This window comes from Cebidichthys violaceus, unplaced genomic scaffold (assembly GCF_023349555.1).
Source record: "Cebidichthys violaceus isolate CVI_PGR_0920_01 unplaced genomic scaffold, fCebVio1.0.p SCAF_6, whole genome shotgun sequence".
NCBI classification, from domain to species: domain Eukaryota; kingdom Metazoa; phylum Chordata; class Actinopteri; order Perciformes; family Stichaeidae; genus Cebidichthys; species Cebidichthys violaceus.
In genome coordinates this window covers 17,633,888-17,646,246 of record NW_027176816.1, presented here as the reverse complement: position 1 = coordinate 17,646,246, position 12,359 = coordinate 17,633,888, and the positions used below count along the sequence as shown (strand labels likewise).

At 42.3% G+C, this 12,359-nt stretch overlaps 1 protein-coding gene across 1 annotated transcript in view; it reads right to left on the bottom strand.

Moving 5' to 3' along the window:
* Positions 1-12,359, bottom strand: part of LOC137888975 (collagen alpha-1(XX) chain) — a 35,248-nt gene that overhangs the window by 13,902 nt on the left and 8,987 nt on the right. Inside the window, exons 5-16 of the mRNA XM_068732502.1 lie at positions 9,006-9,182; positions 7,636-7,833; positions 6,414-6,581; positions 5,725-5,844; positions 5,401-5,565; positions 5,032-5,190; positions 4,155-4,327; positions 3,656-3,785; positions 2,130-2,275; positions 1,483-1,612; positions 1,017-1,156; positions 44-170 (exon numbers count right to left, since the gene is read on the bottom strand). Coding sequence (XP_068588603.1) covers positions 44-170; positions 1,017-1,156; positions 1,483-1,612; positions 2,130-2,275; positions 3,656-3,785; positions 4,155-4,327; positions 5,032-5,190; positions 5,401-5,565; positions 5,725-5,844; positions 6,414-6,581; positions 7,636-7,833; positions 9,006-9,182 — 1,833 coding nt within the window. The remainder of the gene's footprint in view (positions 1-43; positions 171-1,016; positions 1,157-1,482; positions 1,613-2,129; positions 2,276-3,655; positions 3,786-4,154; positions 4,328-5,031; positions 5,191-5,400; positions 5,566-5,724; positions 5,845-6,413; positions 6,582-7,635; positions 7,834-9,005; positions 9,183-12,359) is intronic.

Genomic DNA, 12,359 nt, shown 5'->3' with positions numbered 1-12,359 from the left:
GTGTGTGTGTGTGTGTGTGTGTGTGTGTGTGTGTGTGTCTTACGTGTGGTGACGTTACTGGTGAGTGCTGCAGACAGGCCTAGTGGGTAGTGAGACTGGACTGAAACCAGATATCTGGAGAGTGAAGAGAGGTTCTGCACCACCACTGAGTTCAGTCCTGCTACCTCGACCTGGAAAGAGATTTAACATGACTGACTGACCGACGGTGGCTGCAGGGATCTCCGAACCCATCGGCTATCGGTCTGACGGCGGATAAACCTTGGGTCAAGACTTCCTCTGTTGTTCGCTGCTCATTGTTTACAGATTAGCAACAGATGAAGACGTCTATGACTGGATTGTTTGAAAGTGGCCAGTTTACACTCTTTAACAGTATAATCTTTAGCTAATAAAACGCTAAATCATCATCAGACGACTGAACCCACTGAGAGAGAAACTCTGCAGCTCTACTTTTTTTAGTTTTCCAGACTGCTCATGGATTATATGGAGTGTCACTGCTCTCATTTGCTCTTTGTTTCTCTGTCTGTCCCCTTTTCTCAAAAACAAAACGCCTACTACAGCTTTAAAAAGCCTTACTCCATTTGACTATTCATGACGAAAAACTAAAATTATGAAAACCTCTAAAAACTTTGTAAGGATGTCCTTTTAGATACAAAGAAGTTTTAAATGTAAATGATCGGTGTAATGATTTATTTAAAGTGAATGTGTATCTAGCTCTCTGTAAAATATGTTTACTTTTCATTTCTACTCTTTATTATAATTATAAGTTTGAAGGATGCATGAAAAGAAATCTAGCCAATTATTATGAATGATACAGTCTGCAAGAGTTTGTGTTTCCCTGCACTCCGTCTGTCTGACTGCTGCAGCATAGCTGTAATCATCTCTGTTATTCAGCGCCACAGGAGGGTGGCTCAAAAGAATTTTGCGTATACGTCTCTCTTTTAAAATAAAGATGCGTTCTCAGCTCCGGACAAGGTTTTGGAAACAGAAGGCTTGCAATTTGACACCTGTGTGTTTACCTGCTTGACTTCACTGCCGAGGTTGGTGCTGTAGGTGATTCTGTGGCCGGGGACGTCCACGGCTCCGGGCACCCAGCTCACCCTCAGCATACTGTGGGTGACTATCGGGAACTGAACGCTCGCTGGCGGTGGGAGATGCACTGGTGGGGGGGGGGGGGGGGGAATATAAAGGGAGGGAAGAAGAAGAAGAAGATAAAGGTGGTGAAAGACAAATGATTAGTCAGCGTAATGAAGTGATTTATTATTATCATCCCCATTCAGAAGTTACTGCGCGAGAGGTGCTTTTATAATAGAGACGGAGGAGGGAACAGTGAGTAAGGACGATCTGTAGGAAATGAAGAGAAGGCACAATAGGAGAGAAAGCAAGAAAACGGTGGAGTGAGATGAAAGAGATGAAAAGTGAAGGGGGACGGAGAAAGGAGAACTTACAAATAAGGGGTGAGAATGTTTTGGGGGAATGTCTTACATGTGGTGGCAACAGCAGTGACAGGGTCGCTGGGATCCTCATCATACAGAGCGTAAAGAGTGACGGAGTAGTCCGTCGCCGGCAGCAACCCTGCCAGCTCCACCGCCGTCTGCTCTGCACTGAATTTCTCCTGCAGCAACACAGAAACCAAACCTTACTGTAAATGTACGTCACGACGAGTAACGGGAGAGCAGCGCATACATTAAACAGCATCAAAGAAGTAAGAATAAGCAGCACATTTCAGATGATGTTGGCTCTCTGTTTGCATCTAAGACAAGGACGTGATGTGAGGAAAGAGGAATTAAGTGAAATACTTATACACTACCACCATATAGCGTAGAAGATTTTAATTTTGAAACAGTTTATAGAAGACTTGATGTGTTTTTTTTTTTACTTTCTTAGAAACAGGTAACACTCGGCTATCTCTAAAATGGTACAAAGCTAACATATAATGTCATCTTCCTGCTTGTTGCCGATGCCCTTTTCTGTCTGCTGATTGCTTTGGTTATTGTTATTGCTGGTTATTTGTGTAATACACCATGTGCCTTTAATTCCCCTCCCCACACCCACACACACACACACACACACCCACCCACACACACACACACACACCCCGAGGGAGAGAAAGACAGAGATCCACTTCTCACCTCCTTGGCGTCATCTGGCTCCCCGTGGTTGAGTGCTGAGTACAGGACCATGTACTGTGTTGCACCGGGCGCTGCGCCCCAACTCACCCTCAGCGTGCTGTAAGAGGAAGGAGTCACCTCCAGGTTGGCGGGCATGGCTAGGGGCACTGAGTGAGGGATGAGGAGAGCACAGCAATGTCAGAGGTGGTTTGTGGTACGCAAGCATAGTTTTAAAAACAAGCCTGTAAACCTGTGACAGGAACTTTGAGTACATCTCTGTGATTTACTGACGTGTCTTTAGATACCTTGTGTATTCGATATGCTGGTAGTTTAGTCACCAACACAATGGTAACAAGTCAGCACTGATTGCACTCTATTGCCGGGCCAATGATCAGCAAATATTCCACCTTATTCTGAGCTGTACATCTTCCTGTACTGTTCTTAGGTGTAGTTTTGGAAATGCTAAAAACGGAGTTAAATAATTTCTCTTGAAGAAAATGGTGTTGGAGAAGTTTTAGAAGGAAATAAAGGTTAAAGGGGACATATCATAAAATGTGCACATACATTTGGGTATCTGGAGTGCCTACCAACCCACAAATTGTTAACAAAAAGACTACCCAGTCATTAACCTTCCAAGCTAAAATGTCAAAAAATAATGAACACACAACATTAGTAAACAAAGCCCAGGGTGACAAAGAGCCAAAAAACACTACAATGATATCGTCTAAAAACCAAAAAGCTTTCAACCTATTTGCATCTGTGAAACTGTAACCAGACAATTTTTAGAGGATGAGGCTGTCAATTTTCTATATTTCTGATATTGTCAAACAATCCCATGAAAAGACCAAAGCCAACAGCGAATCCCAAGTGAAGATGCAAATATTTAAAACAGGTTGTAATAAACCCTGTCATTTAGAGGAGGGGCTACATTTTGTGGCCCTGAAGGAAATAGTGCATTTGTTGGGCACTATTTTCAGCTGCAGATTTTGATGGAATAGTGAGTATTTAAGGCAGCAGGACGGTGTATGTGGGACTGAGTCAATATAATCTATAGCCTGTGTGTTCATGGTAATGGCATTGATGTGTTTTTAATAGCTTTTGGACAACAATGGAGCTTTATATGACACATTTGGATACATAGACAATGACTTGTTTGTAGGATAAAGTCAGAGTTGATTTTGGTCTTTTCATGGAATTTGTTGATTACTGCCTCGTGGGTGTTTGTCTCCACCATCCATGTCTGTCCAAAATGTCATCACTGCAACATTGTGAAGTCCCAAAACACATTTTTGGCCGTTACTCAAGAACTCATGAATTAATAATTCTGACAGTGACCTTTGACCTCCCAATTCTAATCAGTTCATCCTTGAGTCCAGGTGGACGTTTGTGCCAAATTAGAAGAAAGTCTCTCCAGGCTTTACTGAGACATGCATTCACAAGGATGAACAGGACGGTCACAGTGACCTGGACCTTTGACACCGACATGTGTGAGCGATGAACAGACAAATGAATCTCTTGAAATATAATATTTAGCAGTGATGTCTTACATGTAGTGACAGTTCCTCTGAGTGCCAGGCCCACATTGTGTTCATACACAGGGAAGATGGACACGTGGTACAGGGTCTGAGAGGAGAGGCCCTCCAGCAGCACAGTGGACTCTGAGCCGGCCAATACCACCTGGTGACAAAGCATCACTTGCAATCAGACGCAAAACATGCACAAAACACTTGTATTTTGACATTATAATATTCTGTAAAAATATGTATTACATTTTATGTGTTATATTCCCTTCTCACACAGGACTACATCTTTTCATTTTCAATAATAACACTCTTATTTGTGCTCTTTTTTTCCCTCTCTGATAGTTTTGTGTTTTTCTTTTGCAACAAAGCACATTTCTCCCAAAATTGGAGTACGATGTAAAAAGTAGAGGCTGCTGGAATCTGCCTGTCCTCATGGTGGCGGTCTTACTCTGTTTATATTACTGTGTTTATGTCTCAAACCCGATGTGGTAATAATTCACGAGAGGGGAGGTTGCATTCTGACCTCCTGTGGACTCTGACCCTCGGCGCTGTGGTAGACAACTCTGTGCTGGTGGACTGGCTTTGTGGGATTGGTCCAGTGAAGCTGGACTTCTCTGGAGCCCAGTTCAGAGAAGCGGAGATCGGTGGGACTGGGGTAGGAGAGGGCCGGGTCCGCTGTGGGCCCAGGCTCCATTCCTGGAGACAAAGCATCAAGGAATCGGCCCACTCAAACTCAACAAGATGTTTAGAATTTTAAAAACTTGATGTCTGCCATAAAAATTAAAAAAAAAACTTTCGGACATTACTCGGGTCATTTTCTCTGCGCTGTTAATTCCATAACTGCTATGGAGCAATTATAGAATGCCAGATCAAAAACCATCCATAATAAATACCGACATGCTTTCTTGTGATAAATACATATTTTAAGTTATTGTATTGAGTTGCCTCATAGCAAAATGCTCTGAGTGAATTTAAGTTCCCGCTGGAAAGCAGTAATGCAGGGTATAATGCATGTTTAGGGCTTTTATTGTGAAATAAAAGTATTTTCCCAAACTATTAAATACAAAGTACTTTATGGCTGTTTGTGTTGTGATGCTCTGTTCACATTAAATATATCGTTTTTCACACCACAACTCATGGAATTGTGTCAATAGTGCTGCTCTCTTCATTTGTGCCATTTTTCCCTCGGCACAATGCATGATGGTATATTTTGCTCTGTTAGTGACCTTCGGTTGTAGACTACTTTTCACTATAGTACAATAAATCTCACAATACATTCGGACAGCACTACAAAATGGCGAATTAGCAGCACTATATAGTGAGTAGTGAGTGATTTCAGACTAAGCTTGTGTGTGCAGAGAAGACAGACAGGCAGATATGTAGACAGATAGATAGGTTACGTTTTGAGATGCCACGGTCCTCTATCCTCCCACACAGGATGTGAACCAGTCGCGCTACCAGTTTGGTGAGCAGAGGGAAGTCGTTGACATTGTAGACGTTCAGATCCACCGGCTCCGACGCCACTTGTCTCAATTCGGCCTCATCGGCATTCTTTACACCTGAATAATAATACGATGTTATAAAATAGCTCCATCCACAGGAAACACACTTAGAGATTAGAACAAAATGCCTCGGAGTGCCTAACAACATGAACATAAACTGTTTTGCTTAGTGGTCATTAGACCACAACAAATGCAGAGGATGAATGACAAACTGCTAGAAGTGTTGAGTCTCTATGCCACCTCTCCTTCTCTTCTTCTCAGTCTCACCTACAGCGATGATCTCCACGCCGGCGCTCTTTAGCCGGGTTGCCGCGGCAATGGCGTCATCCTGAGATTTCCCGTCGGTCAACAAGACCAGGAAGAGGGGAGTGCCCGACCTCGCGCCTGCCTCGGCCCTCATGTTCTCCTCCATGACATGGAGCAGCGCCTGGCCTGGGAGACGGATGCATGGTGACGCACTGACAGACATACGGTGCATGTGCTCTACTGTGTACGCATCGTTATGCATCATGTGCATATAATCTAAAGACAGATGTTGGGCCTCGAACACACAAATACTAACAGTGTTCAGCAATGGCGATGTGCGTTTACCTGTAAATGTGTTTCCTCCCTTGTATCTGAAATTCCTCACTGCCTCCAACAGCTGGTCTTTTGTGGTGAAGTTGTTGAGCTGCCACTCCGTGCGGGGGTCTCCGCTGTACTGGGTCAGACCTGGGACAAAAACACAGCATTTAACAGGATTTTATTTTCTATTTTCAGGCCATTAGGAAAGGCTTTTGTCTTCATTATTTTGTTGCAACAACAGATCTGTTTAAAAGCCAAAAGCTAGCAGACAAAAATTCTAAAAGCTTTGGCAGGCTGTGACTTGATTCTAGTAAATCAGCTTCTCAGTGTAGCAAAATGAGCATTTATTTACTAGCAAACAATGCAGATTATTTATTTAAAAGGTTAACAATGCTCCATTACAGTCTATACAACCACAACCAGAAATGTAGTGACACAAGAGAATGTTCTGTTTTAGAAAATGTGGCGGAATTGCTGTAAAAGCTTTGAATGAAAGTGTGTCTGAGTGCATGTGAGCACTAATAACTCCCCACAGGAGGACCAATCAGCAGAAATCAAATTATTTTTCAATAAATTCACCTGTAGTTAAGCAATATAAAAGTCATAATAAACAACAAATACTTACACATCATACACGTCATCACTTACAGCATACCCCTTAAACAATCTGCACCTCTGAAACATGGACTTCCATGAATACACACTCTGACCCTCACCGATCTGAACGTGGTCCGGCCCGATGTGGAAGGGGGACATCAGGCCCTCCAAGAAGTCTCTGACCCGTCTGAAGTTGGTGCGTCCGATGCTCCAGGAGCCGTCCACCAACAACATGATGTCCGCCGCTCTAGCGCTGTCACACTCAAATGGTTTCCTTGGAGACATACCTTAATAAAAAGGAAGCATGAAAGCAAATAGTCTTGAACTGATCAGAGGTCAGGAGACTTTAGCGCAAGAGCACTGAAGTTGTTCTGGAGGCTCATGGTGGACGCTTTACTTACGCCTCTCTCACACATAGTTCCCAGTAGATTACTGGGATACCTTTCAGGCACCGCTGGTGATTTTCACTATTCACACATTCAGGAACATTTCCGTCTTGCGCCTTTTCACTCATGCCATGGCAATGAATAGATGGGACAAGGAACAGATGGCTCTAAAACAACACTTACGGATGCCAACCGTCATAAAACTCAACAGAAGAAGAAGAAGAGACAAGGCTGGAGGTATGTGTACGCAGGGGAAGTCGTCTCTTACTATTTTCAGGAACATGGCGGGCAAGGAGCTAATTTTGTCCAGTGCTAATATATATAAATATATATATATGCCAAATCGTAAACAAGTTGCAGATTCAACCCTTTACATTGCTTGTCTCTGCAACGTTACTGCGTTAATTCAAAACACAGCCGCACCGCCTTATACCGTACTTATATCACTTTGTAGTGTTTCTTCCTTTCATTTGTCACCCGTCTGTTTATTAAAAAGGGTAAAAGTATAGTTTTAATTTCAGAAACAGATGGCTTTATGCTTATAGGCAGGCAAAAGGTAGGAGTAAATACCACGTGTACGTGTGTCGACAGGGTGCATCCATGAAAATGAGTGAGTTTCCATGCATGTGAACGTGTGCTTGTTCCCTTGGATTATGAGGGAGAGAGAGGAGGACACATGTGCCCTGCAGCCGAAAGGAGACGGCCTGTCATTATCCTTTCCTTTACATGTCCCTCCCTTGTGAAAACACTGTCATCACATTTCAAACACTGCTCTCAAGCCTCTTGTTCATTAACTCATAAGAAGAGCCAAAGATGATGGTGGCCAGACGTTCTTGAAGATACCCTGCTTAACTTCCTGCTGAAAAGAGAGTTCGCTTCCATCATGTTTTGGTTCATTAAAATAACGAACGTCAGTCTTACGTTATGTTTCCTGACACTAGGGAGCAGAGGTTACCTGTCACCGGTTGGGTAGGGAAGGGTGTCTTCCGGGATTTCTCCTGGGCTGCTTTGCCCTGTGTCGTCCCCTGCTCCTCCTTATTCTCCACTCTAGAACGATCCCGCTCTTTTTCCTTCTTCCTCTTCCTCTTCTCTTTGGTGGTTTTCTCTTGGGCCTCATCAGGGGGCTGAGAGGGGGTTTCTATTTCTGGGGGCTCTGGAGGAAAGAGCACATGGGTGGGGTTAGATAAGCAGAGACTGCTTAGGGGACCAGTTGAGGCTGTACGTAGTTACATCTTTTTTCTTTGCCTGATAGATAAAACATCAACCACTGCTCACAATCCCCAAGGCACACCTTCCTTAGCCTCCTTCCATCTTGTTCCAGCTGTTGTTTCCTATGCTACACCCACTGTTGCCGGGCTGTCATTATTGTGTGTGTGTTTGTCTCAAAGCACTTTGGTGTAGGCGTGTGTAAACGCAGTATACTGTACACATGTGTACTAGCTTGCTTCTATGTGTGGTTTGTCAACGTTTCCGGTCAAATAGCATTATAATGACAGAGGCCGTGGAAGTTCAGAGCAGACAGATCAAGCTCTGTTGTAGGTTTGTATGTACTATACCAAACAGACCTAAACAGTGGGAGAGTTTCTGGAACAGCCTATCCTATTTGTCAAACAGGAAAACCTTTGTTTTAATTGATTCATTCACATCTTCAACAAGAGAAATACATTATCTTGGGCTCCGGAGTTTCGGTAGGAATCAACAGTGAATATTGACTTAATATCTTGAAAACAAGCTTAGAAAGAATTCATTTTTAGTTTAGAGGGTAGGATTCAAATTGGTTTCCTATTGATTCTCATTATCTACCTGAGATCGTCCTCATTGTCACAATGTTTTGTTTCATTTTGAAAAAAGAAAAAAAAACATAAAATCTTACACCAGATTATGTTTTACATTTTGTACTGCCTTGTCATTTGCAAGTACCTTCACCATTTCAAGTGTTAATTGTAAAAACAAACGTTATCATTATGTTTTTACATCTTCTATGACTAATATTCAAGTCTTGGGCCGGGGTAGAGTGACCCAACCTGCAGCGCTCACGGGACCGCACACATGTGCTTTCGTGGTGTGAGCTAGCACAAGGTGCTCTATAAATAAAAAGACACATGGCAACAACTGCAAGGCTTATTTTCAATCACAGGGAAAGTTCCTGAGAAGTGCCACCCAGCATCATCATCAGGGGCACCTTGTGGACAAATCTCATAGACCCACATGATTGGTCGAGGCTTCAAAATTTTGAATATACATTTTAGACTTGACCCAAGTCATCACATGGAAATAACAGTGTTTGTGTATGGATATAGTGTTGTTATTACTAGCAGGCACTACCTGTAGTAGCAGCAGCAGTGGTGGTGGTGGTGGGGTCCGGATACAGAACCGTCGGCTGGCCCAACAGAGCCTCCGTCACATCGTCCAGGTCTCCTGATCCCGACCCGCCTGGCAACGTCTTCTTCTTCTGCTCTCGACTACCGCTGCGGATCGTTTCCTCCTCCCGCAGACCCTCCACTGGAAGAGGGAATCCCATATGAGTTATCAATATCAAGAGTCAATAACATGACTCAAATCTAATAAAAAGAATCTCCATCAAAATGTCTATGCATTTTTCAAAATCAACTGTAGATATACCAATATACCGCAAATATGAAACACCTTTACCATCTAGTAATCACTATCCAATATACAGAAAACAACAATCCCTCTCCATCTGTTAGAACGTTAAGCCTTTAAGGTGGGCTACTGCACGGACCAGGACTTGAACTAAAGCTATGACAAGTTTAAACAAACATCAACAATTTTATAGATTATATAATATTATATACATTTGCAAACTGCACCTGTAACCAACCTCATAGACATTTTAAATGACACTGTTCTCACCGGCATCACACAAGGACGTCTGAAGTGAGCGCACAAAGATATTAGGGTCAAATAAAACATGTACCGAGTCTACAGCCATGCTAGCTAAATGCTAACAACAACAGGCTTATTTTTATTCATAAGCCAAAGTCTTTGGCAAATATAAATTGACCTGATGAGTAATTAATCCTGTAGGAAACATGACCATCTGAACCAAATTTCAAGACAATCTAGCCAATAGTTGTTATAACACTTCAAACCACAAATGTCCCCCTCACGATGGCAATAGAGGTCATGTTAGGAGATATAAAGATGTTACTTCTCTACATGTATCTGATAACTTCAGTTACTTTTCATATTAATAACTCAAAATAGAATTTTGACCTATGATTATTATCATGTATCCATTTCTGGGGGGAAATTCACAAGCTACTGTACCCAGCATTATATTAGTAGTATTTAAACGCTCACCTTTACCAGCTGTAACATCTAAGGTGTTGCTTCCACATAAATGCATTCATAATTATAATCCAATTTATTGGGATGTACAAGATATTTTCAAATGGATCATTATGCATAATACTTTTGGTACTTAAATACTATATTTTGATGCTAATACTTGTGTACCTCTAAAATAACGAATTATTAAATTTTATCTTTAATAATAATGTATTATTAAATTACCTCCGGTTCTGCTGCCAGCAGGGGGCGACTCTTCCGGTTGCAAGAAGAAGTCAGAATGTATAGAAGTCTATGAGAAAATGACTCTACTTCTCACTTGATTTATTCCCTCAGTGAACATTGTAAACATGACTTTCAAGTCTTCTTCAATACAAAATGATGTTCATAGTAAATTATGGTCCATTTAGAGTCAAATAGATCATAAAGCAGAGTATGCTTAAGGGCGGGCTCACTGTGATTGACAGGTCGCTATCCTACCAGAGCCGTATACGGCGTCTCTGCGTCACTCCTCCGCATTCCAAATTTGGTAACTTCCATTCATTGGTTGCAAAAAGCAACATGTTCAGTTTAATATGGTATAAAACATAAAAGCAGGGAGTCTCATTTTTGCATGAAAACGTACTTTAACGATTAATTGAATATCAAAGTAGTTGGTGATTATTTTTCCGTCAATCGACTAATAAATTATCTATTAATCTAGGGCTGCCCCCTTTCAGTTTTTAATTAAAAAATGAATTAAAAAATGAATTGACTAATTGGTTGTTTTGGTCTTTGTCAACGAAGATTTATTTTGGTTTTTTTATTTCTTTTTCATACTAAATGACTTACAAGAAACTTATGAGCGCAATAAACACAAGATTTAAAGTGGAGAAACTCAGTTTTGCAGATACGTTGATGAAATCCACTAATCGATTAGTCATACTTACTGTCATTTCTGTTGCCCTCGGTTACATTTGAGACCAGTGAGGGAACATTGAACATGGTTTGGTATGTTACATTACCCCTCCGGCTTAATATGCTTCACCAGATCCTGCTGCCAAATCATTGTCTGGAGTTAACAGACAAGGTCAACAACAGCAAATTACGGGTGACATTTTAAAGGGAGGAAATAAGTACTGGGCCCAGAGGGTGTTGAAGCAAATGGGAAATGCGACGCATCAGGAAGGAATTCCCAGACTGCCATCATTCCAGAGAGACAGCCGGTGTTGCAAATTTCCAAATTAACATGTTTTTCAGACCTGCCTCGACACGCTCGACTCGACACAGTAACCTACTATCACTTTGCAGACCGTTCGCAAGCAACCACGAGCTTACATCCACGTAGGTCAGAATCAGACAATCAAATGTCAAACGTGAGGGGGGCTCACAAATCAGGGGGAATCGACGGACACAGAGCGGTGATGGGATTCACCGCCAGTGCCGTAGGAAAGGGAGATGTCTGAAACAACCCGAGGGACATTAGGTCTGATGCCAATTCCCACACAGACCTTAATCTTCCAGACACAGGTGACGCTTCATCAAAACATCCCCGTCTCCTCAGAAATGACGGGTAAACAAACAGTCGCACAGTGTGGGCAGAGAGCCATGACTGACCGTGTTATTATTGCTGGTGGGGTTGCCTTTGTGAGACCCAGAGGAGCAAGCGTTGGCGGACAGAACCCAGGAACACGCTGAACTCAAGTAAGTATACACAGCGACTTCAAACAAAGCCCACTTTCAGCCTGTAATTCAGCTAGAGTGTGTGTGTGTGTGTGTGTGTGTGTGTGTGTGTGTGTGTGTGTGTGTGTACACTTGATGGGGTGGGGACCTGGGAGAACCACTGCACACTCCAAGAAAGTTTAAGAATGTCAAAAATGCACCCCTTCCTACAATAGGGACTTTGCTGTCTTGCCAAAGTTATCTCACAGTTACCAACTGAGTCAACAGCGTTTGTTTTCATCTCTGGTCGACGTTGTGACTCACATCAAGCCTGTGGATGATGTCCTTCATTCAATGCCACAAAGAACTGCAGCTTGTTTTTGTGCGGTCCGGTTTATCAGAATAAAAAAATCTAAGGATTGCAGATTCAAATTAAAATCTTACAATATATCACATAAGATGGCCAATATAGATATGCAGTCATGTTTAAGCTTGCTCATAAACACACACACACACACACACACACACACACACACACACACACACACACACACACACGGCCTACCTCATATCTCTACATCACTCCACACCCTACGTCGTCTTTTTCTTTTTCCAATACTTCATGTTTCTCTGTCTCTCTACATCTCTGCTTGCTCGCTGCACAAACCAGCCTCTTACTTTTTCACTGCATAATCATTCTTGCATATCTTAAGATGCTTACTTTTC